This window comes from Lithobates pipiens, unplaced genomic scaffold (assembly GCF_037356315.1).
Source record: "Lithobates pipiens isolate NorthernLeopardFrog02 unplaced genomic scaffold, aLitPip1_a1.2 Scaffold_23, whole genome shotgun sequence".
NCBI lineage: Eukaryota > Metazoa > Chordata > Amphibia > Anura > Ranidae > Lithobates > Lithobates pipiens.
In genome coordinates, this window is record NW_027507785.1 from 247933507 (window position 1) to 247960731 (window position 27225).

At 42.9% G+C, this 27225-nt stretch overlaps 1 protein-coding gene across 1 annotated transcript in view; it reads right to left on the reverse strand.

Annotated features, from left to right (window-relative positions):
* DNM3 (dynamin 3) overlaps positions 1 to 27225 on the reverse strand; it is a 514556-nt gene that overhangs the window by 262763 nt on the left and 224568 nt on the right. The window contains exon 17 of the mRNA XM_077453003.1: positions 25958 to 26067. Coding sequence (XP_077309129.1) covers positions 25958 to 26067 — 110 coding nt within the window. The remainder of the gene's footprint in view (positions 1 to 25957; positions 26068 to 27225) is intronic.

Below are 27225 nucleotides of genomic sequence, written 5' to 3' on the forward strand. Positions count from 1 at the left end.
GCATTCTGCTTTTGCGTGCGCTGGCAGAGGAGCAATTCCCACTCCCAGAGAAGGATTTGCGGGTACCAATCCAACAGCGCCTGCAAGAAGAGGCCGGTTTGAAGATGTGTTGGTGACTTCGGATATGAGGTCATTCTTTCAGCCGACCCATCGACAGGTGTCATCCGGATCCAGCATCAGGGAACGCCTAGACCGTCAGGTGTCCGACTACATTGGGTTAACGGCCGATGTGGACGCTCTGAGGAGTGATGAACCCCTAGACTACTGGGTGGGCAGGCTTGACCTCTGGCCAGAGCTTGCCCAATTTGCAATCGAACTGTTGGCTTGCCCCTCATCCAGTGTCCTGTCCGAAAGGACGTTCAGCGCAGCAGGGGGGATTGTGACCGATAAGCGTACTCGCCTAGCTCACCACAGTGTTAACTACCTCACATTTCTAAAAATGAATGAGGCATGGATCTCGGAGGAATTCAACACATGTGATCAGTAGACCATGTATATGTCTATAAACAATTTTTGGAATCAAGCACACAGACCTTCTTAATTCATTTGGCTCACTTCCCTGACCCAAAAAAGCACACCGTACTATATGCCCCTACCCTCCTCTTTGAAGAGGTTGAGCGGTGTCATATTTCTACTGGGGCTGCTTATTATGAGGGGTTCCCACCATCCCTGTGCTGTGCTGACTTCCTCCTGGGTGTTCTTATTATGAGGGGCTCCCACCATCCCTGTGCTGTGCTGACTTCCTCCTGGGGGTTCTTATTATGAGGGGATCACACCATCCCTGTGCTGTGCTGACTTCCTCCTGGGGCTGCTTACGGTGCTGCTGTCAGCGCTGTATGTCACGGAGCTGCTGTCAGCGCTGTATGTCACGGAGCTGCTGTCAGCGCTGTATGTCACGGAGCTGCTGTCAGCGCTGTATGTCACGGAGCTGCTGTCAGCGCTGTATGTCACGGAGCTGCTGTCAGCGCTGTATGTCACGGAGCTGCTGTCAGCGCTGTATGTCACGGAGCTGCTGTCAGCGCTGTATGTCACGGAGCTGCTGTCAGCGCTGTATGTCACGGAGCTGCTGTCAGCGCTGTATGTCACGGAGCTGCTGTCAGCGCTGTATGTCACGGTGCTGCTGTCAGCGCTGTATGTCACGGAGCTGCTGTCAGCGCTGTATGTCACGGAGCTGCTGTCAGTGCTGTATGTCACGGAGCTGCTGTCAGCGCTGTATGTCACGGAGCTGCTGTCAGCGCTGTATGTCACGGAGCTGCTGTCAGCGCTGTATGTCACGGTGCTGCTGTCAGCGCTGTATGTCACGGAGCTGCTGTCAGCGCTGTATGTCACGGAGCTGCTGTCAGCGCTGTATGTCACGGAGCTGCTGTCAGCGCTGTATGTCACGGAGCTGCTGTCAGCGCTGTATGTCACGGAGCTGCTGTCAGCGCTGTATGTCACGGTGCTGATGTCAGTGCTCTGTATTACGGTGCTGCTGTCAGTGCTCTGTATCTCCTGCACCCTCTTGTTTGCCTACCCTGGTCCCTGACCTTCCCTCTCCTCCATTGCCTTCATTAGCTCCATAGTCCTGAATTGTCAGAACAATTTCCCAAATAAAAAAAAAATGCTTGTAGTTATCGATCCCAAATTCACCTCATACATGTATTATGCTATTGTCCAGGTGGTGGGACTACGTGCTACCCCCTAATAATTACCCCGTGGCCGCAAATTCGACCTAAAGGTTTGCGAAATTCGCCTCCCATTGAAGTCAATGGAGCCCGCGGCGAACGGTCGTTTTCGCGAACGTTTGTGTCCGTTCGCGTTTCGCGTTCGCGAAACGTCCCGTCGGAAGTTCGTCCATCACTATTTGCAATGCTGTTTAGCCAGTTTTGCTATTTACACACCTTTGCCCCACTTCACAGCCAGGGTTATGACACTCAATTTTGAAGTCTTGCAGACTCCCAGATCACTTTAATTTCCAGTCTGTTAGCTGGGGAATGAATCAGCTTCATCACACTGGAGATTAATTTTAGAATGAGAAGGCAGATGGCACGAGAGGCTGAAAATCTTAACCAAGAAATACTGGAAACATCTAGCTAGTCATGCTGTAAGACTGAGCAGAATTACAAATCTTTTGGAAAGTGAAGAGGTACATGGACGTATGTTCATTTTGTGTTGAGTTGACAAGTTCTGGAATAAACAAAAAAAATTCCCTTACCTAGCCCTCTAAATCACGTTTGAAACACAGGGCCGAAGGCCAAATTCAGCCCACCAGGACATTTCATGTGGCCCTAACACCCCTCCTGCAGCTCGAGCATTCCCCGCGTCTCCGCCTCCACCTTGTCTCAGCAGTCAGAAGTCAGCAGTAGAGAGGATGACAGAACTCCTCCACCAGATCCTGCACTTCTCTGTGCAGCCTCAGCACCCCCTCATTTCCACCTGCCATGGTCTCAGCATTAAGCAGACTCCTGCAGCTGACTCCAGCCCTCCTCTGGTTTTCCCCCATACCCTGCACTTTCTCCTTCCCAACTCTTCCCCAGCTCTTGACAACTGATGTAAGGTGGGTGGGGTGCTCCGGACATCTAGTCTTACAGGTACAAACTAGCCCTTTGAGGGCAACCATAAGGCTTATGAAATTGAGTTTGACACCCTTGCTCTAAATATAGAAAAATTACCTAAACTTCCAGGTGTTTACTTACCCACTTTAACAGTGACTATCTACTATCTACTTTCCAGCAAAAAAAATGTTGTGCCATCAACACCTAGCACTAGTGTTCTATAGTCTTGAATAATACGATGCTCCTGCAGTATGGATACATCGAAGTAGATAATTGTTACTAAATAATTGTTGTTTTTTTATTTGTATGCTATTGAGCTAGTCTACTCCAGTGACCCCAAATCACTTACAGGCACCTGATCGCAAAAAAAAATAATAATCTAGTGACCAATAAATTCTTGCTGCTCATGTTAAAAAAATCAAAAGCAGGATTTTTTCCGACTAATGTTGGCTCAAACTTGTCTAGCATACACACGGTCGCACAAAGTTGTCGGAATATCCGATCGTTCTGAATGCGTTGACGTAGAACACTTACGACGGGACTATAAACGGGCCAGTAGCCAACAGCTTTCTTCTCATAATTTATTCTGAGCATGCGCGGCACTTTGTCCGTTGGAATTGTCTACACACGATCGGAATTTAAACAATGGGATTTTGTTGTCGGAAAATTTTAGGTCCAGCTCTCAAACTTTGTGTGTCGGAAATTCCGACGGAAAAAGTCAGATGACAACACGATCCGATCACATATTTTCTGACCCAAGGGAAAGGAAGGGCAACTGGTATTCGAACACTGTATCAGTCACATCTGTGACAGATGTAAAAAAGCTATTCCATTAACAAAAATTCTTATACTGGCCTGTTTCTAATTGAATAGGATGCAGGTGGATGTGCTGGGCTTTGCACTGATGTCAGTGGAAGTCAATTCCTTGATACACAGTGAAATTAAAATTATAGAGGGCACCTGCTCCCAGACAGGAATTTTACTGGTAAATCTTTAAAATGGTTGCTGGATTACCTTCAATACAACCAATCATAAGGCCCCTTTCACCCTGGGATGGGAGCGGCGTCGGTGGTAAAATGTCGCTATTTTTAGTGCCGCTTTACCGTAGTTTTAGCTGCGGTAATCGGCCGCTAGCGGGGTGGTTTTAACCCCTTGTTAGCTCCCGAGAAAGGGTTAAAACAACTGCAAAGCGCTGCTGCAGCAGCGCTTTGCTGGTGGTATAGCCGCGCTGCCCCACTGATTTCAATGGGCAGGAGCAGTGAAGGAGCGGTGTATACACCGCTCCGTCACAGCTCCAAATATGCTGCTAGCGGGACTTTTTTTACCGTCCTGCTAGCGCACTGCTCCAGTGTGAAAGCCCTTGGGGCTTTCACACTGGAGACAAAGCAGCGGCTGTTTCAGGTTGGTTTGCAGGCGCTATTTGCAAAACAACCAAGTGTGAAAGGGGTCTCATAATCAGTACTGACAGATATCATACAGCATTATGGCTGTCATTGGATCCATTTTGTTATCTCTATTTTCTCCAGAATATGGCCTTCTGGAGAACTTCTGGGGCAATTTGACACCCCCACAATCTGTCCCGTTGCCCAATCCAAATCTAGACTCTTGAATGGAAGGGACATAAAAAATAATAGGCATACTGTTTTCTTACTGTTTTCACTGCTTCCCGAAAAACATTTCCTTGAGCAAAACAATTTCTTAAGATTTAATTTCTGTACATAATAAAAAGGCAAATAAACCATGTTATTGTCTTGGCATCAAACCCATTATCCTAAGACAATTATATTTACTATTACATTGGTGCCGTTGCTGACAAGGACAGAAGCTTTTTAAACTGCTATGATTTTGTAGTATATTCACTGGAATAGGGTGAAAGTTATGCTAAACTGTATTTTTGGATATAAATGTGCTACTTTGCCTATTTGCCTTTTTTATTCTGAAAAGGTGTACACTCTCCATGGCTTGTCTGCCTCAATAAAAACCCAGCAGTGAAATATTCCAGAGTAAGTCTACTCTCTATATTTGAAAATGAGGGGAAAAAAAAGACTACAACAAACAGGAAACGCCTGAAAGCTACAATATATGAAAACCATATGAGCACTGCTCTAAACAGAAAGAAAGGGGAGTAGGGGCAGAGCAGGACAGATGAAGGCAGGAGCAAAGTAAGAGAAGAAAAAAAGTCATTTTCTAGGTCTGTATCCATGCTATATCTGCCAAGCATTTTAGCAATCCCCTGTGTCCTTTTCAGGCTGGAATAGTTAACTTTTTAGAAAAGCATGATGGAGACCTTTAACATTTTAACAGTAGGAATAGAACCTGAATGAAAACCTGTCTTATATGTGAATGATAGCGAATACCAAAAAAAGTATCGTATTTCCCCACAATGTTGGTGAGACTCTCATGATGTGTGCTATGGGTGTCTGCAAGAAAAATACCAGATCCTAAATGCTACATGATTACATTCCCATTAATATGAAATAAGATGAACTGTGCTGTAGGCTGAGTACAACACTTGAGTCAAACAGAAATTGTCAGGTTTTAGAAACTGAACTAATAGGCGTATTGTTCCTTAATGTGAAGTGGACTTTTAAACGCAAGAGCTTGTTATCACTCTTTTAAAGTAAGAACTAATTGGCCACTAGCTTAGTGACGGATGAGTTCTCGTAGGTAAGATGTATAGCGGTTATTAACAATACAGCCAAGCTTCACAGTTAGGGACAGTTTCCTTAAGCTGGCTAAACATGATACAATTTTCCTGTACAATTTTCCTTTAGATTGACCAAAAACATAATATGAGGTCTGTATGCAATCAGGCACGCCCTTGCACTATATAGTTGAAGGTAAATCTAAAGGAAATTGAAAGAAAATTGTATAATGTGTGATATGTTTTGTTCCAATATGAGAAAGTTGGCTATCGAGGGTTTTACATAAAAAAACAAAAGATAATATGGCGCACTCTAAATATGACTAGTAAACAAACTCATATAGTGTTGAATGGGAATGAGCATAGTGTATAAATATAATTAATGACCACAATGGGCTGTTAAAGTCAGTAATGTCCATGAAGTATAAGGTAAAATAATTAAAATAGTGAAAATAATTAAAAAGAAACTGTCCATAGGGGGCTGCCAGTTCCGAGTAGAAATGTAAAAAGTGCTCTGAAAAAGACAAATGGAAGAGGAACGGTGCCTTCAAAGTGCAGTAAAATGGTAAATTTTAATAAAATTTTAAAAATCAATACACTCACAAAAGTGGTTCATAGATGGGCATTGTAATAATTTCAGCATCCGCTAGTCGCCGCTAGAGAGGAGAGACCATCAGCTGTAAATCCGGCAGAGGGATAGATGATGTGGATGGTCCCAGGCCCGGAAATACAGCTGGATACGGTGTTTCCGGTGGTTGTGGAGTGCAAACACTAGGCACCAGCGCTGGCAGAGATCGGCGTCACTTCCGGGTTAGCGGGGAGGAGCTTGCGTTCGGGACATGCGTGCCCCTTCTTCAGGCTTTATGATCAAGGGTTTTACAAACTGCTGTATGGCTATCTACCTTGTGTAATATTATGATATTATGGTACTTCAGAAAGACAATAATGGCCACATGACAACACGTGTAACAAATGTAGAATCTCCAGCTCCTTGTTTTGTAAAACTATGTGACAAAAAGTAACCCACAACTACTAGCTAGTATAAAAAAATCACACAAAAATGTAAATATATAGTATGTCCAATATATATGTTTATATTTGGAGAACTGTGAGGTCATTCACACAAAATATAAAACATCTGGTGACTAGCAAGTCAATTTACATCTCAGATTGACTGTGTTCCATAATCGGATGCATCACTGTAAATGAATGTAAAACACATGTGGAAATGTAGCTGCTGCATTTAAACAACTTTCTTTGTTTCCAACTGAAATGTGCGTTATTAGGAAAAAAATGCATCTCCATGCCTTAAGATAAAATATAAGAAACGACTAATATATTCTTCATGATATGAATTGGGTAGAATGACAAAGGTAACAGAGTGGAATCCCCTGACGGTTTCTACACAGTAACAGACAATCACTCTTGGTACTAGACCAATTAGTAAACTTCTAGCACAGTGACAAGTATTGCTGTGAGCCAAGTGCAAAGCAGATACTGAATGTTATGAATGTTATTGAGCTTTACTACTCATGTTACCTGCTAACATAACTGCTTCAGACTCAATCCAATTAAATCTTTCTAGGTTTCTAGGCAGTTAGGGCACTTAGAGGTACAAAAGTATAGACATGCAAGACATTTGTTTGGGAACGAGAGGTACACCAGTAGCATGTTACTGTGGGATCATTTTCTGTACATACAAAGAAAATGAAAGGCGCTGGCATAGAATTTCTCCCTGCCCACCATGTCTTGCTGCAATGGCTTAAATGTGCCTTATAGCAAAATTAGTCCATATTTAATAAGTTAAACTACTCTTTAACGCATATCTAAACCCCAAATCAATAGATATTGCAGCCTTAAGCCGCGTACACACGGTCGGAGAATCCGTCGGAATGCGTCTTATCGGACCGTGTCGTCAGTTAATCCGACTGTGTGTGTGGTATGCATCGGACTGATTCCGTCCGAATCTCCGTCCGACCCAATTTTCCAACATGTTGGAAATATTTCCCGACCAACTGGGCCGGTCGGACGTAATCCGATCATGTGTAGAGAATTTTGATCGGACCAAGTGCCACACATTCTCATATCAAATTCCTACATCAAAGCTATTGGCTACTAGCCTGAATCTAGTCCCATCGTAACAAAATTACGTCATCACGTTCTGAAAGATCGGATTTTTCGACAACTTAGTCCGACCGTGTGTATGCAACGGTTTCTGACACAATCCGTCAGACTAAATCTGACGGACAAAATCCGACGGATTTGGTTGGCAGAATCTCCGACCGTGTGTACAGGGGCTAACAGTCATTGGATGTGGTGGCTGTATTCATTTTTTTCAAGTTAAGAATATTTTCAGCAAATACATAAAATATCTGCTAATCTTGCCAGAAATGCACTGTTCTTGTCATTCTGATGAGCTTATAAGAAAGCACAAAAAAACATTTTGTGTACACTACTAGTCCCAACAATCCACCAAAGGAATAAAGATAAACAAAGGTAGACATGTTTGAAGTCCATATGTGACAACCATAGCTTCCTCTACAGATACAATGGTGAAATGAGTGTAGACATAAAAAAGACAGTGTGTAATTTTCAAGATTACCAGATTAAAATAAAGGGAAAAAGGCCTGCAAAACACATATGCAGCCAGTACATCTAATAACTGGTATGCTGTAATATATTCATTTTTTGTTTTTGGGTTTAGATATGCTTTAAGAGATATCCAATGTGCTGTGTAATTCACTACTAAACCCTCTCAACTCACAAATCAGTGTTATTCTATGTGCATATAATGCAAATATCTATACAATGTGTATGTGTAGATTTTTTTTTTTTTTTTTTTTACCTAGCCTCCATGGGGTAAAAAATATATATAAAATAGTATCATCTTAAGTACCTGACAGGGAGTTTTTAATCAATCATTTATCAATAGGGATGAGCCAAACACCCCACATTCGGTTCGCGGCAGAATATGCGAAAAGTCCTAAAATTCATGCGAACATGAGAACCCCATTAAAGTCTATGGGACTTGAACCTCAAAAATCAAAAGTGCTAATTTTAAAGTCTAATATGCAAGTTATTGTCATAAAAAGTGTTTGGGGACCCAGGTCCCACCCCAGGGGACATGAATCAATGCAAAAATAAGTTTTAAAAATGCGCATTTTTTTCGGGAGCAGTGATTTTAATAATGCTTAAAATGAAACAATAAAAGTGAAATATTCCTTTAAATATCATGCCGGGGGGGGTGTCTATCGTATGCCTGTAAACTGGTGCATTTTTCCCTTGTTTAAAACAGTCCCTGCACAAAACTACATTTCTAAAGGAATACAAGTCATTTAAAACTGCTTGCGCCTGTAATATACACGCTGAACAGCAGCAGTATACAGGCGTTCCCCAGGTTACAAACAAGATAGAGACTGTAGGTTTGTTCTTAAGTTGAATCTGGAACAGGTACATTTTGTAACTGTAGCTCCAGCCAAAAAATCTATTTTTAAGCTTTTTGGATAACACAGGAAAGGGTTATCAACATTAGTTTTGCTGTCTGTGTCCCTGTTCATAAGATTTCACCTCACTTTCTGTCCCAATGAGAATTGGATTTAGAAAATTTTGTGTTTTTGTAGAAATAAGGACTGGTGATAAAGCATCTGTGGAGACACCTTTTTTCCCATATTAACTCTAATGCCCTGTACACATCGTCAGAAATTCCGAAGGGAAAAGGTCAGATCGTATTATATTGTCGGAAAATCCGATTGTGTGTGGGCTTTATCAGACTTTTTCCATCAGAAATTCAGATAGAAAAAATTTGAGAGCAGGATCTAAAATTTTCCAACAAAAAAATCCGATCTGACTTTTTCCGATCATTTGTGGAGAATTCTGACGGACAAAGTGCCACGCATGCTCAGATCAAATTAGGAGACCAAAGCTATTGGTTACTAGCCTCTACATAGTCCTGTTGTACGCAACGAATGTCACCTCATTCCGAACTATCAGATTTTCTGACAACTTTGTCTGACCGTGTGTATGCAATACCAGACGGATTTTGTGGTCAGAATGTCCGACCATGTGTACAGGGCATAACAGGAGAGAATTTTCCTTCCTAGGGGTAGATTTCCTCTCACTTCTGGTTGTCTCCCTTCGCTTGTAAGTAGGAGTCATTTGTAAGTCAGATGTTTGAAAATAGGGGACCGCCTGTATATACTATACGGCCTGCCCTATACACTTGGTGTAAAATTGGGCCTTAGGTGTTGGTGTTACCAGAACACTGTAAGCCCTCACAGTTACTCTTGGTGGGCCCTGCTGGAATGGGCCCTGCTGTGAAATATTATATTATATCAAGAATTGTAATTACGTGCCCCTGTTAAACAGAACCTAAAAATTGGGCCTTAGGTGGTGGTGGCACAACACTGTAAAGCCTAACAGATACTTTTGTTGAGCGCAGGAACTGGCCATGCTGTGAAATATTAGATCAAAAATTGTAATTACGCGCCCCTGTTAACCACTTCCCACCCGGCCAATGCATATATACGGCTGGGTGGGAGCCGTCTACTCCTGATAGGACGTTCAGGAACGTCATTCAGGAGTAGCTGGATCGCGCGCGCCCGCGCAGCGGCGCGATCCCGATGTGCTCGTGTCACCCGGACACGGCACATCTCAGATCGGCAGGAGGGCTCTGTGATTGGCCCTCCTGATCACATGACGGCCGTGTCCAATCACGGCCGTCATGTGATGTAAACAAACAGCCGGTTGCTAGGCAATCGGCTCTCCTCTCCTCACACGGAAGTCACCGCTGAGGAGAGGAGAGCAGAACGCTGCAGCCGGCTGATGATCAGTGAGTATGGGCTGCTTTTTACAGCTTTTTACTCACTGATCATCAGTGTAGTGTAAACACACAACACACCACACAGTACAAACACAGTCCCCACACATGTCCCCAAAACACACATGTCCCCAAAACATACATGTCCCCAAATAATAAAAACACATGTCCCTAATAATAAAAACATGTCCCCCACATATGTCCCACTAAAATCACATGTCCCAATGATTATCTGCACACATATGTACGTGATCACCTGCACACATATGTACATGATCATTTGCGTACATATGTCCGTGATCACACAAACCAATTATTATACACTTAACGGAATTTTTTTTACCAAAAACATGTAGCAGAATACATTTTGGCTTAAATTTATGACAACATTTGATTTTATTGGATTTCTTTTCAAATAGAAAAAAGAAAATATTGTTTTTTTTCCAAATTTCCGCTATTTTTGCGCTTATATCGCAAAAAAAAAAAACGGAGTCGTGAATAAATAACACCAAAATAAAGCTCTATTTGTGCGAACAAAATGATAACAATTTCATTTGGGTACAGTGTAGCATGACCGCGCAATTGTCACTGAAAGCGCTAGAGCACTGAAAGCTGAAAATTGGGCTGGGAAGGAAGGGGGCGAAAGTGCCCTGTATTGTAGTGGTTAAACAGGGGCAGAAAAATTGGGCCTTAAGCGGTGGTGGTGGTGACACAACACTACTACCCCTCAAAGATACTCTTGTTGAGCGCAGGAACGAGCCCTGCTGTTAAATATTTGATCAAAAATTGTAATTACGCACCCCTGTTAAACAGGGGCAGGCAAATTGGGCCTTATGCAGTGGTGGTGGTGCCCTGAACCAAAAATATTCCTAGAAGCTATCATCATTAAGATTGAGGAGGAATAGGATAGTCACTCAGCATAATAGGATAGTCAGTCAGCATATGCAGTCTTCAAGGGATCCCACATCCATAGAAAAAATAATTGGTTACATCAGCATCAGGTGCTTGGTAGTTGGTGATCCAAGACTGATTCATTTTTATGAATGTGAGCCGATCAACAGAGTTTGTGGACAGGCACACTCTGTCATCGCTTAAAAAGCCTCCAGCAGCACTGAATGTGCGTTCATAAAGAATGCTGGATGCAGGACAGGCCAGTAGCTCAATTGCATATTGAGTAAGCTCTGGCAAGTGGTCCATCCTCAAGACCCAGTAACCCAGTGGATGCTCTGTTGGAAAGGTCTCCAAGTCTGATCTTGCCCCTATATATTCCTGCACCATGTAATTCAGATGCTGGCGATGGTTGCTGGAACTGATAAGACCTGGGCACTGAGGACTGAAGAATTGTCTGAAGGCATCGGTCAGCCGGTCACCTTCTACACCGCTCTTTCTGTGACTGCACGAAGCCTCAGCAACACGTTGTCCAGCACCAGGAAACTGTAACCTCCCATGCTCTGGAAACGCATTGAAAAACCTTTCTGAAAGACCTCCCAAAGATGTTTCATCCTATGTTCCCTCTGTGAAGGCTGGATAAGTTCTGTAACCTTACTCTTGTAAGGTGGTCAAGAAGGGTTGCCAGCCAGTAATGATCCCCATCCTTAATACCCCCCGAATCCTAGGGTTTGCAGGCTTTGCAGGATCAGGGAGGCATGCAGCATAGGTTTGCAGAGCCATTCGATCCTGCGTCCTCTGGGTCACTAAGGATCACATGATCCTCAACCACCTCTTCCCAGCCACATACAACTCCATGGGTTTCTGGGGAATGAAAACGATCCCTTGAAGTCTGCTGCTGATGCTGAGTGTTATGCTCCACCTCCATGGTGACTTCCGCTGTTCTGCTTCAAGTGCCCTGTCCATTATTCCACGAAGCGTGTGTTCCAACAGGAAGACAAGAGGGACAGTATCACTGATGCATGCACTGTCATTGCTCACCATCCTTGTGGCCTCCGCAAATGGTGACAGGACAGTGCATGCAGCCTCGATCAGTAGCCACTAACTGGCGAAAAAAACCAAGCTCCCCTGACCCTGTCCTGGTGCCATACTCACACAAGTACTCATTGATGGTCCTCTGCTGTGTGTGCAGCTTTGCCCACATTGAGTTCCACCTGGTGGGCATGTCACAAATGAGGCAGTTCTTGGGCAGGTTGCATTTTCTGTGAATGTCAGCCTGCCAAGCACTGGCACTATATGACCGATAGAAATGACCACAGACTTTCCTGGCCTGCCTCAGGATATCCTGTAAGCCTGGGGTCCGTCTCAAGAACCGTCGCACCACCAAATTCAGGACATGAGCCAAACAGGGAATATTGGTCAAGTGTCCCGGTCGGAGGGGCGGAGAGGAGGTTGGTGCCATTGTCACATACAACCATTCTTGGCTGAAGCTGGCATGGCACCAACCACCTCTGAGCCTGCTCCTGCAGAGCTGGCAGAATCTCTGCCCCAGTGTGGCTCCTGTCGCCTAAGCAGACCAACTCAAACACCGCATGGCATCTTTTTGCCTGAGTGCTGGCGTAGCCCCTTCAACGCCTACGGAGCACGGCTGGTTCAGCAAAGAAATCTGCAGAGGAAGAGGCCATAGAGGAAGAAGAAGAGGAGGGGTGGAGGAGAGAGCTGTGGCAGAATCACCACTACTAGCATTTTGGAGGCATGGTGGTGGAACAAGCTCCAAGAATACTGAACCCTGTCCTGCATCCTTCCCAGCTGCCAGCAGAGTTACCCAGGGTGCCGTGAAAGAAAGGTAATGTCCCTGCCCATGCCTGCTGGACCATGAGTCAGTAGTAATATGCACCTTACTGCTGACCGCCCTGTCCAACGAGGCCAAGACATTGCCTTCCACATGCTGGTAGAGAGCCGGAATGGCCTTCTGTGAAAAAAATGGTGTTTGGGAACCTGCCACTGAGGTACCACATATTCCACAAATTCACAAAAGGGGTCAGAGTCTAAAGAGAAGTAGCAGTTGAAGTGCTAGCAATTTGGCCAAGCTAGCATTCAGACGCTGAGCAATTTCTTTCGACGGTTTAGCAACTGAGGTAGGGAAATTCCTGCTAAAATCCGATGTTGGTATACTGCTAGCAGATTGGCCGCAAGCACTTGGGACACCTATTTCTATACCTTCATTCCTCTCAGTGCAGGTTTCTGAGAGGACTGAAGGTATAGTGGGGTTGGAGATCCCAACTGATGAGGAGCAAGGAGAGGTCTGCCTTGTTCTTTGATGTGGGTCTTTTAAGTGCTGTTGCCAATGGACTGCATGGGAGGTTGTCATATATCTGGTCAAGCATGTGGTGTGATGCAATAGGGTGGCTGCCCTTAAGCTGCCCCCTGGAGGGCATCCTGCCTCATTGGAGATGTGCCTCCTCCTCTCTTCTATCAGGCACCCAAGTAGAGTCAGTGACCTCATCCCCCCCTCCTCCCTCATCACTGGAGCAAACTTGGCAGTATGCTGCAGCTCAGGGAACATGAATGCCATTTTTTTTACCTTCTTGGGCACCCCCTCTCTCCAGGCTCACATTACTTCCTTCCTCAACTTGGGTACTATCATCAGAGCCTTCAAATCGCTGCGCATCCTCCTGCAGCATGTACCCAACCCTGTGGTCGAATAGTTTGGGGGACTCCTCCATGCATGATGGTAGGGCTAGGGAAGGAGTGACTGTTGACATGGAGCCGATGGAATAGGCCGCTTTGGCACCTGCATTGGCAGACAAACTACTCTGAGCCTGGGTGACAGAGAATGAGGAGGGCTTTGTTATCCATTCCACCAACTCTTCTGCATGTTGTGGCTCAATAACACGGCCAGCTGCAGAAAAAAAGGACAAGCGTGCCCCATGGCCACGTGCCGAGGATGTGCCATGTCCACGACCAGCACTGTCAACTGTAGACACAGAGCCTGCTTGCCCTCTTTTAGTGGCCTGTGAGCATCTGCCTCTCCTTGGTGGCCTTCCAGACATGCTGTAAATTTTGTTTAGCAAAACCACACTACACTGTATTGTGTACTGTAAGTGTAATAACAACTATGGGTCTACTGTATTGTGTACACCACCAGAAAAGTAGTAGCAACTGCACTATGGGTGCACAGTACTGTATACTAAATATTAGAGTATATTAGTATACTCTAAGTATATTCTAAGTATATTAGAAACAGTACACCAGGAACAGCCTGCAGTGAGATATAACTAAACTGTATGCAGTGGATATATATATATATATATATATATATATGTGAGGCTATCTGTATGTATATATATATATATATATATATATATATATATATATACTGTATATATATATTAAATACACTGCAGCTAACTGATTTACCTGCCTGCCTGAAGTATATTAGAAACAGTACACCAGGAACGGACTGCATTCAGATCTAGCTAAACTGGATACAGTGGATATATATATAAATAAATGTATATATATATATATATATATATATATATATATATATATATATATATATTAAATACACTGCTGCAGCTAACTGAATAATCTGGCTGCCTGCTCAATCTAAATGAGACTCTCTCTCCAGCCACGCCAACAACGCACTACAGGAGGCCGACGTGCAGGCGGCCTTATATAGTGTGGGCCGTGGACTTAGTCCCCCTGAGCCATGATTGGCGAAAGGCACCCTTCTGCCTTTGGCCAATTGTGGCTCTCTTAGCTGAGGGCGCTGTGATTGGTCAAAGCATGCAGGTCATGGTGCATGCTCTGGCCAATCATCATACATCAATTCACTGCGCTCCTGCAGTGCATTATGGGCCGTTACCCGCTGCTCGAATTTGGCGCGAATGGCCTATAATGTTCGGTTTTTGCCGAACGGGCGAACAGCCAATGTTCGACCCGAACAGAAAGCTCATCCATATTTATCAAGTAAGTTGCTTGATAGTAAACACTCAGATCGCTATAAATTATATTATGGAGCTAAAATTGATTGCAAATCTGAAAATCTCACCTGATTGTCTAGAACACCCTTCAACATTTTCTCTATGTAGCCTAATGCAATTTCTGCATTAACTTTTCCATTAATTTGGCCATCCATAGCTTTTTTTTAAATCTATGCTAAGGTCACTATCTAGTCAGTAGAAAACAAAATGCTCTGCAACATTCCATTATAATTTACTCATAGTGGATTCTTAGAAAAATCTAGGCTTTCAAGTCCTTGGATTAAAGTAATATAGTCATGCCATACTGATTACATTTGGATGACTAACAATAACTGTTGACTATGACTCAAATAGCCAGGAAAGACACTGTTTGCAATTATTCAATAGGCTATAACATAGCCAGTTATGATAAATTACTTTGTAACCACATTTCTGAAAACAGTAATATGCTGTTCTGTAAAGCACTAGCCATACATCTAAATTATTTCAATTTTTTTCTTGCAGGCTCATTGGCAGTGAGCTTCCCAGAAGACATATTCAGGTGCGTTGGCTAGCTTTGGTGGTCAAGTCTACTGGTGACCATCCACAGCTAACACCAAATGTACAGTATCTCTGTACACCCCTCACATTTTGTAAATATTTTATTATATCTTTTCATGTGACAACACTGAAGAAATTACACTTTGCTATAATGTAAAGTATTGAGTGTACAGCTTCTATAACAGTGTAAATTTGCTTTACTCTCAAAATAACTCAACACACAGCCATTAGCGTCTAAATAGCTGGCAACAAAAGTGAGTACACCCCTAAGTGAAAATTTCCAAATTTGGTCCAAAGTGGCACATTTTTTGTGGCCACCATTCCAGCACTGCCTTAACCCTCTTGGGCACGGAGTTCACCAGAGCTTCACAGGTTGCCACTGGAGTCCTCTTCCACTCCTCCATGAAGACATCACGGAGCTGTTGGACGTTAGAGAACTTCAATTTGAGGATGCCTCACAGATGCTCATAAGGGTTTAGGTCTGGAGACATGCTTGGCCAGTCCATCACCTTTACCCTCAGCTTCTTTATCAAGGCAGTGGTTGTCTTGGAGGTGTGTTTGGGGTCGTTATCATGTTGGAATACTGCCCTGCGGTCCAGTCTTCCAGTGAGTAGTATGAGCGAGTGAGAGCGATAACACCAAATTTAACACACCTGCTCACCATTCACACATGAGACCTTGTGACACTAACGAGTCACATGACACCGGGGAGGGAAAATGACTAATTGGGCCCAATTTGGACATTTTCACTTAGGGGTGTACTCACTTTTGTTGCCAGCGGTTTAGAAATGAATGGCTGTGTGTTGAGTTATTTTGAGGGAACAGCAAATTTGCACTGTTATACAAGCTGTACACTCACTACTTTACATTGTAGCAAAGTGTAATTTCTTCAGTGTTGTCACATGAAAAGATAGAATAAAATATTTACAAAATGTGAGGGGTGTACTCACGTTTGTGAGATATTGCATATGAAGTGGGTGGACAGTGGTAATGCCTGAAATTATAGCAACTCTGTAAGTCTAACTTAGCTAGGCATTTATGTCTTCCTGAATGAAAGCATTACCTCACCCTGGAAAAGTACACACGCTAACTTCATTTTCATGCATTTTTTTAATTTGATGTTTCTTTTAGCACATCTACAAATCTGACTTAATTATATAATCATTAGTCTATGGATTTGTAAATTATACATTACAATTTTACTTTTGCTACTGACTGCACCAAAGCTTGGCAAAACACATACCAATGCATACCATTTCTGACACAGGCTAATGACGAGACTTTCAGTTTTTGCCTTCCAGTCTTGATACTTTATAAGCAGTTTGCTAAACTTTCAATGCAGGTGTGCCAGGGCTTCATGGGAAGCATATTACTCTGAGCAATTTCTTTCACACTGTGGTGTTCTACCAATGTCTTTTCACCTAAAGTATTTCAAGAGCATAGTCTTCCTAGTTGAAATGTGGTGTTCTGACCATGCATGGAAAAAATCCTTTTTATGAGCATAACTGATCTATAAACTGATCTATAAATATGAAAAAAATCCTTTTTATGAGCATAACTGATCTATAAACTGATCTATAAATATGGCAAGTTGTCAGAGAATACCAACCAGCCATTTGGCTAATAGAAATCTGCAAGTAAGAAGACATTTAGCTAAAAGAAATGTGCATATCAGATGACGTTTGGCTAATAATGTGCATTCACGCATGAATGTTCACAGAATGGCAGGAACACTAATGCGCATGCAAGCACGGATGTGTGCACCCAAACGTGTGTGCGTGATGTATGTTGCCACCAGACAGGCTGTTTAAGGATGCTTCTGCCTGTGCTTTATGCTGACTGGTCTTCAGCTTTCCCTGTGTCCTGTGTACCTCCAGTGTGTTTCCTTGGTTGCTGACCCGGTTTACTCCTGACCTGATATCAGATTCTGCTTTTGACTTTCGTTTATTACTGACCCAGCTCATTCCTGACTTTGGTTCTTACCTGCTTATCAACAAAGGTTACTCCACCAAGGGGATACCCAAGCGCTCCTACGTATGATAGGTATCGCTACAATTATTCCTACTGTACAGGATACAAAACTTGTATGCATAAACCATGGAATGTACACAAGCAATATACTCAGGGTTGGGCAATAGCACAGCATACAGCAGCAAACAGACTCACAAAAACACAAGGGTCGATGGACACTCAGACACTCAGTATAAAGTAAGAAAGAGAGCACTCACATAGCCAGATCTGTAAATTGGAGGGGAACAAAAAGAAAAGGGATACTTACTAAGTATCCCTGGGTCAGACTTTAACCACTTGACCACTGGGCACTTAAACACCCTTAATAACCAGACCAATTTTCAGCTTTCGGTGCTCTCGCATTTTGAATGACAATTACTCAGTCATGCAACACTGGACCTATATGAATTTTTTGTCCTTTTTTTCACACAAATGGAGCTTTCTTTTGGTGGTATTTAATCACTGCTGGGTTTTTTATTTTTTGTGCTATAAAAGAAAAAATACAGAAAATTCTGTAAAAAAATTAATTTTTCTTCATTTCTGTTATAAAATTTAGCAGATTAGTAATTTTTTCTTCATAAATTTTGGCCAAAATTTATACCACTACATATCTTTGGTAAAAATAAGTACAAATTGGTGGATATTATTTGGTCTTTGTGAAAGTTATAGAGTCCACAAGCTATGGTGCCAATATCTGAAAATTGATCACACCTGAAGTACTGACGGCCTATTTCAATTCTTGAGACCCTAACATGCCAGAAAAGTACAAATACCCCCCAAATGACCCCTTTTTGGAAAGAAGACATTCCAAGGTATTTAGTAAGAGGCATGATGAGTTTTTTGAAGTTGTCATTTTTTCCCACAATTCTTTGCAAAATCAAGATTTTTTTTACTTTTTTTTTTTTTTTCACAAAATTGTCATATTATCAGTTTATTTCTCACACAGCAAAATCCCACAAATTACACCCCAAAACACATTCTGCTATTACTCCCGTGTACTGCGATACCACATGTGTGAGACTTTTACACAGTGTGGCCACATACAGAGGCCCAACATGCAGGGAGCGCCATCAGGCGTTCTGGAGCACCCAGGACAATTCTGACATTTCTCTCCTACATGTAAAAATCATCATTTATTTGCTAGAAAATTACATCCAATCCCAAAACATTATATATGTTTTTTTAGAAAACACCCTGGAGAATACAATGGTGGTCGTTGCAACTTTTTATCTCGCACGGTATTTGCGCAGCAATTTTTCGAATGCTTTTTTTTGGAAAAAAAAATGTTTTGTGCTTAAAAAAAAAAAAAAAACACAGTAAAGTTAGCCCAATTTTTGCATAATGTGAAAGATGAAGTTACACCGAGTAAATCGATACCTAACATGTCACTCTTCAAAATTGCACAGGCTCGTGGAATGGCGCCAAACGTCGCTACTTAAAAATCCCCATAGGCGACGATTAAATTTTTTTTTTACTGGTTATATGTTTTGAGTTACAGAGGAGGTCTAGGGCTAGAATTATTGCTCTCGCTCCAACGTACGCAGCGATACCTCACATGTGTGGTTTGAACACCGTTTTCATATGTGGGCGGGACTTACGTATGCGTTCGCTTCTGCATGCGAGCACATGGGGACAGGGGCGCTTTAAAAAAAAAAAAAAATTTATTGTTCATTTTACTTTATTTATTTTAGTTTGACATTTTTTTTCCCCAAAAATAAATTTTTTGATCACTTTTATTCCTATTACAAGGAATGTAAACATCCCTTGTAATAGAAATATGACATGACAGGTCCTCTTTACAGTAAGATATGGGGTCAATAAGACCCCGCATCTCACCTCTAAGCTGGGAAGCCTGAAAAAAAAAAAAAAAAAAGATTCTGGATTTGATAGTATTGGCGAGTCGGTAGAAGCACCGGAGGGCGGCGGGAGGGGGGGGGGGGTGTCTATGGCTGGGTATTGCAGGGTATCACCGACTATGGCTGGGTATGGCTGGGTATATCAGAGTATGGCTGGGTATCTCAGAGTATGGCGTTGCAGAGTATTGCGTTGCAGAGCATTGCAGGATATTGGAGGGTGTTGCAGAGCATTGCAGAGTGTTGCACGGTATTGGCGGGTGTTGCAGAGCATTGCAGAGGAGTGTTGCAGGGTATTGGTGGGTGTTGCAGAGCATTGCAGAGTGTTGCAGAGCATTGCAGAGTGTTGCAGGGTATTGGCGGGTGTTGCAGAGCGTTGCAGAGCATTGCAGGGTGTTGCAGAGCATTGCAGAGTGTTGCACGGTATTGGCGGGTGTTGCAGAGCATTGCAGAGTGTTGCAGGGTATTGGTGGGTGTTGCAGAGCATTGCAGAGTGTTGCAGAGCATTGCAGAGTGTTGCAGGGTATTGCAGGGTATTGCAGAGTAATGCAGGGTAATGCAGAGTAATGCAGAGTAATGCAGAGTAATGGCAGAGTAATGGCAGAGTAATGGCAGGGTATTGCAGATTATTGCAGTGTAATGCAGACTATTGCAGAGTATTGCAGAGTATTGCAGGGTAATGCAGAGGAATGCAGAGTATTGCAGTGTAATGCAGGGTAATGCAGAGTAATGCAGGGTAATGCAGGGTAATGCAGGGTAATGCAGGGTATTGCAGGGTATTGCAGGGTAATGCAGAGTAATGGCAGGGTATTGCAGAGTAATGGCAGGGTATTGCAGAGTATTTGCAGGGAATTGAGGGGTTAATTTTCGGTGAGCAGCGATGTGGGCACTGCAGATGCAGCCCACATCGCTGCTGACACCGATCTCCTCCCCCTCCGCTGTTCCGATCGGTACAGAGAGGGGGAGGGAGGAACCGGCGTCATAACATGACGTCGGTTTGTTTACAAGTGATCACTCCGTCATTTGACGGAGCGATCACATGGTAAACGGCCGCGACGAGCGGCCGTTTACCGTGATCCGTGATGCTGGTGGTCACGGATGCTCTCGAGTGCGCGCCCCAGGGGGCGCGCGAGAGCGGAATTCTGGGAGGGCGTCATATGACGGCCTCCCACAGTTAAGAAACCGCCCTAAAGCCGTCATTCGGCTATAGGGCGGTTATTAGGTGGTTAAAGGCATAATAAACAATAGCGAGATATAGAAAAATAACACTGTTTATTGAAAAAATAGATAACATGAATAGAGCATTCAAAAGTAAAAAATCATATATAATGATACAAAGTATACAGTGAGCCGCACAAGTGAGTACATCCCTCACATTGTTGTAAATATTTTATCATATCTTTTCATGTGACAACACTGAAGAAATGACACTTTGCTACAATGTAAAGTAGTGAGTGTACAACTTGTATAACAGTGTAAATTTGCTGTCCCCTCAAAATAACTCAACACACATCCATTAATGTCTAAACCGCTGGCAACAAAAGTGAGTACACAAAAGTGTCAATATTTTGTGTGGCCACAATTATTTTCCAGCACTGTCTTAGCCCTCATGGGCATGGAGATCACCAGAGCTTCACAGGCTGCCACTTGAGTCCTCTGTCCCTCCTCCATGAAGACATTACCAAGCTGGTGGATGTTAGAGACCTTGGGCCCCTCCACCTTCCATTTGAGGATGCCCCACAGATGCTCAATAGGATTTAGGTCTGGAGACATGCTTAGCCAGTTCATTACCATTTAGCAAGGCAGTGGTCATCTTGGAAGTGTGTTTGGGGTGATTAGCATGTTGGAATACTTCACTGCGGCCCAGTCTCCGAAGGGAGGGGATCATGCTCTGCTTTAGTATGTCACAGTACATGTTGGCATTCATGGTTCCCTCAATAAACTGTAGCTCCCCAGTGTCGGCAGCACTCATGCAGCCCCAGATCATGACACTCTCACCACCATGATATACAAAGGTGTGCAGCACATATCAGGGCTCAACAAAACAAAAAAATTCCCACCAGCATGCTTCATTGTAGGCAAGACACACTTGTCTTTGTACTCCTCACCTGGTTGCTGCCACAAACACTTGACACCATTTGAACCAAAAAGTTTATCTTGGTCTGATCAGACCACAGCACATGGTTCTAGAGGCTTCCTTCTGGGACGACAGCCATGCAGACCAATTTGATGCAGTGTGCAGCGTATGGTCTAAGCACTGACAGCCTGACCCCCACCCCAACCTCTGCAGCAATGCTGGAAGCACTTATATGTCTATTTCCCAAAGACAACCTTTGGATATGTCGCTGAGTACGTACACTCGGCTTCTTTGGTCAACCATGGCAAGGCCTGTTCTGAGTGGAACTTGTCCTGTTAAACCACTGTATGGTCTTGGCCACCATGCTGGAGCTCAGTTTTAGGGTCTTGACAATCTTCTAATAACCCAGGCCATCTTTATGTAGAGAAACAATACTTTTTTCAGATCCTCAGAGAGTTCTTTGCCATGAGGTGCCATGTTGAACTTCCAGTGACCAGTATGAAAGAGTGAGAGCGATAAAACCAAATTTAATGCACCTGCTCCCCATTCACACCTGAGACCTTGTAACACTAACAAGTCACATGACACAAGGAAGGGAAAATGGCTAATTGGGCCCAATTTGGACATTTTCACTTAGGGGTGTCCTCGCTTTTGCTGCCAGCAGTTTAGACATTAATGGCTGTGTGTTGAGTTATTTTGAGGGGACAGCAAATTGACACTGTTATACAAGATATACACTCACTAATTTGCATTGTAGCAAAGCGTTTTTTCTTCAGTGTTGTCACATGAAAAGATATAATAAAATATTTACAAAAATGTGAGTGGTGTACTCACTTTTGTGAGATACTGTATATCAGCAGCAAATCAGGGGACTGTATATGGAAAAATGAGAATGCACCACATAGTTTAAAATCAATGGTATCCAATATTTATTAAAAAAACAATGCTACTTACACATATAAAAACATAGGGGGTTATTTACAAAAGGCAAATTCACTTTGCACTGCAAGTGCTTGGAAGCGCAGTTGCTCTAAATTTAAGGGGTCGATCTGAGATGAGGGGAAGCTCTGCAGATTTTATCATCCAATCATGTGCAAGCTAAAATGCTGTTTTTCATTTTCCTTTGCATGTCCCCCTCGGATCTACAGTGACTTTACTTCCAAGTGCACTTTCAGTGCAAAGTGGATTTTCCTTTAGTAAATAACCCCCATAGTCAGCACTATGTAAATCAAACTCGCTAGGGCAATATTCAGATCGTTACCAGTGTTCGTAGTATGTGATGTTGTCATGAGCATGGGCCATGTTAATGACAACATCTTCTCCACTCCTCTTCTTTCCTGCCTCTTCAGCAAGCCACTGACTTTTTTGTTGCAGGGTACGCCCAAAATCTGACTTGTATGTTAATGCAGACTTCTGGGAAAATCAATGAGCCAATCATGCAAGAAGAAAATTTAATTTCTGGGGGGCGTTGAATTGCATTTTATAGAAAATTATAGCACTGCGGATTGAAAAGGAAAGGTATTTTTTAATAGCATTCAATACCAATATGGCTTGCGTAGCAATTGTATATGCTATACTATTATTTTTTTGTGTGCTATTTTTCCCCACAAAAGTGGAGTTACCATATAAAGTCCTTTTAAAATAACAGTTATGGTCCCCAGGCACATATTGCAAAGCTTCCATAACATAAGTATTGCAAGCATACATAAATGTGAATTGCCATGATCTACAACCTTAGTTCCTCCTATCTGACTCAGTGACATAGCTGTCCCTGCATATGGCATGCTCCCATACTGGTTTCATTAATTTACATACAGATGAGTTACTACATAGAAGAAGACTCGCTGTCCCCATCATGCAAAGGTGCAAAGTCTAAAGACCACCTAGTCTTTATTGAAACAAATAGGAACCTTTAACTAGGCACCAATGCAGCACACTGAGCTTAATCTAAACTACCTTGTCAGGTGAAACTACCTTCACAGGAAAACAGTTCTTCACCCAGCAAATAGCACAATGGCAGCAAAGGTGTCCGTTTGTTTGTGCCGTTGTTTTTTTTTGCTGAGGGGGCGCACTGGACACCTTAGATGCCATTGTGCTATTTGTTTGGTGTCCAGTGCACCCCTGTGCCTTTAAGGAGGGCGGGGCTCCCTCCATGCATACCTGCCCTCAATCTATTTATTATTATATATGTCCCCCTAATATGGAGGCTCTCAAAATGTATAGAGTTAGGGCTGCAGATAACACTGGGGCGCCGTGATGTGGCCTCTGCAGCTCACACCTGTATTTGCAGATGTGTGCAAACAAAACTCCTGTTTTTTAACGTGAACTGTTAGACGGGACAATTCAGTTTGTTGCAGGGTGGCTGGTAAATTGAGCTGGGATTTTTCCTTTGTTGTTGTTAACCACTTCTGGACTGCTTTCCTTTTCTGTGTTCTTCCAGTCAGTGCAATCCCACACAGTAAGCACCCCCTAGGAACACACTTAACCCTTTGATCGCCCCTGGTGTTAACCCATTCATTCCCAGTGCCATTAGTACAGTAACAGAGCATATTCTCCAAAATAATGTTAGTTAGGTGTCCGATTTGTCCGCCACAATGTTGCAGTCCTGCTACAAATTAGATTTTTTACATTTTTTATTGGATATGTATTAAAGCAGAAAGTAAAAAATATTGTTTTTTGTTTAAAATTGTTGCCCTTTTTTTGTTTATAGCGCAAGAAAAAAAAAACGCATAGGTGATCAAATACCACCAAAGGAAAGGTCTATTTGTGGGGAAAAAAACATCTATTTTATTTGGGTACAGCGCTGCACGACCATGCAGTCGTCAGTTAAAGTAACACATTGCTGTATTGCAGAAAATGGCCTGGTCATGAAGGGAGTTAAACCTTCCAGGGCTAAAGTAGTTAAACTGCGATATGCCACAATTTTTATCATACAGGATTTATATAGCACACACAGTACAGGAGGAATCAGATGGCTCTGCTCGTTAGCGCTTACAATCTAGAAGGGAGGGTCAAGTCATACAGAAGGTAATAACTGTGGGGGATGATCTGATGGAGAAAATGAAAGTACAGTTCTTAGGTGTGGGCAGGATAGGCTTCTCTGAAAAGAAAAGTTTTCATGGATTGAGTTGGAAACAGTCAGGCAGATTGGGGTAGGGAATTCTAAAGGATGGGAGAGGCTCTGGAGAAATCCTGGAAGCAAGCATGATAGAAGGTGACAAGGGAACTAGAGAGCAGGAATGAATAGAACAATTTAGTTGGTATTTTGAGACTGGGTTAGTGATGAAGCTGGGGGCAGAGCTGTGGATGGCTTTTTAAGTTATTGTTAGTATTTTGAATTTCATTTGTTAAGTAAGTGGCAGCCAATGGAGGGATTGTCAGAGAGGAGTAGCAGACGCTGAGCGGTTTGTAAAGTGGATGAGTCTGATGATGCACTGAATAGGGGATAGCCTATTTAAAGTTAAGCCAAGGGAGTTGCTGTAGTCGAGAGATAACCAGGGAGTGGATTAGGAGTTTTGTGGTGTCATTGGTTAGGAAGGGGAGTATTTTAGAGATGTTGCGGAAGTTGAGGCAGCAAGCTTTGGAAAGTGGTTAAATATGGATCTGAGAAGAGAGTTCAGAGTCCAGGACTACACCTAGCACCCTCACATGCAGGGATGGGTTAATGGTTGTGCCATTGATCTTGACAGAGAAGACAGGGGAAGGGGCACATGGGGGGGGCACGAGGGGGGAAATATTATGCGTGTGGTTTTGGACAAGTTGAGTTTGAGGAAGTGGTGTGACATCCAGACTGATATGTCAGTTAGTAAATTAGTGATGCTTGAAGAGACTGATGTAAGCTGAGGGGTAGTGAGATGGATTTGGGTGTTGTCAGTGTAGAACTGATATTGAAAGCAATAGGAGGCTATCATCTGACCCAGGGAGGAGGTGTAGATCGAGAATGAGTCCAAGTTTTGGTTTTAAGTTTTAATACCGCTTTAATATCAGCAGAATCTGTGACAAACAGCAGGAAAAAAGGGGAATATTAAAGTAAAATATTTTTGTAAGGAGACTTATGCCGTGTACACACGATCGGAATTCTCGTCGGAAAAAGCTCTGATGGTTTTCCCGAAGGAATTCCGAAGGAATTCGGCTCAAGCTGTCTTGCCTACACACGGTCACATCAAATTCCGATTGTTTATAACGCAGTGACGTAAAACACGTACGACGTGACTAGAAAAAGGAAGTTCAATAGCCAGTAACCAATAGCTTCTGTCTCGTAGTTAAATCTGAGCATGCGTGATTTTTGGCGTTTCGGAATTGTATACACACGATCGGAATTACTGATAGAAAGTTTTTCCGTCTGGAAAATTGAGAACATGCTATCAATTTTTGGCTGGCGGAAATTCGGACAGCTAAATTCCGATGGGTCATACACACGGTCGCATTTTCCGATGAAAAGCTCTCATCTGTCTTTTTCTGGCCAGAATTCCGATCGTGTGTACGCGTCATTAGGGATCATTGGGCTAATTCTAAAGTTTTCCTTTTAACTATATCCTATGGATATAAAGATGATATCTAATAACAAATACATATTTTCATTTTTTTGTTCTTCTTTTCATCCTACCTTTGCTCCGTGTTGAACAGCGCAAAGATGTGTTTGCTGGACATGAAGCTTTTTTCCACATCACGAACCTTCAGGTTGTCCAAAGGTAGCATGTACTTCTTCTCTTTTTCCTATTCGGAAAGGAGAAGCAAAAACAAACCAATAAGCCTGGATACAGTAGAAGTCTCACACGGTGCCAACATTGCACAGCATTACTTCCTTCACCTCAATTAAACTTAAATGAGCTTGGCAGCTGGAAGGACTCTTAGCTAAGCAAGGAATATCTGAGAAAGCCCAGTGCCACTAACTTCAGAGAACCGTGCCATTTGTGTATCAATAAACGTATTGTGTACAGCCTCCCTGACTGCAAACATGAACTTACAGTGGACTGCAAAAAGCCTACAGCAATTATAAATTAGTACACCCAAACCAAGATAGTCATTAATCGGCCAGCTGGACTCATGTCACATATTCATTCCAGATCAGGTGCCCAATATTTAAATATAAATCTTGCCTGGTCTTCTCTTTCCTGATGGCTAACATTGGTATGAATAACTGGCATGACTTCATTTTCTGCTTTCAAACTCTTATATGATCATTTCAGTTCAAACTTCAGAAATTTGATAACACTGTGAATTCTGAAAAATTTCCACTCTAAAAGCAGACTGGATTAGTTCCCTTGCATTTCACAAAATAACTGGTCTACTGCTGACCCAACCTAGACAGCCCCTATTCATCTTGAAAAGCTACTTCTATAAGTGGTAATTGTAATGGTAACAACATTCAAAAAGTAAATAAAATAATTAGCCTTCTATAGGATGTACAAAACAACAAAGGGACCATGCTCTACCGCAAATTGCCTGGGAGACTGGAAACCGGTGCTCTGGCCCAGATGCCTTTGAATTGTAGCAATACTACAATGAAGCTGACTACTCTGTAACATCCATTACAACATTTCTTTATTAGCTACATGGCAGGATACAGCAGTAAGATGCTAACGTGTTTCTGCCAAAGCCTTACTCATAGCATGTACAGTATCTCATAAAAAAGATAGGTTGCTACTGGAATCCTCTTCCACTCCTCCATGACGACATCATAGAGCTGGTGGATGTTAGAGACCTTTGCCTTCCTCTACCTTCTGTGTGAGGATGCCCCACAGATGCTCAATATGGTTTACATCTGGAGACATGCTTGGCCAGTCTATCACCTTTAGCTTCAGCTTTTATAGCAAGGCAGTGGTCGTCTTTGAGGTATGTTTGGGGTCGTTATCATGTTGGAATACTGCCTTG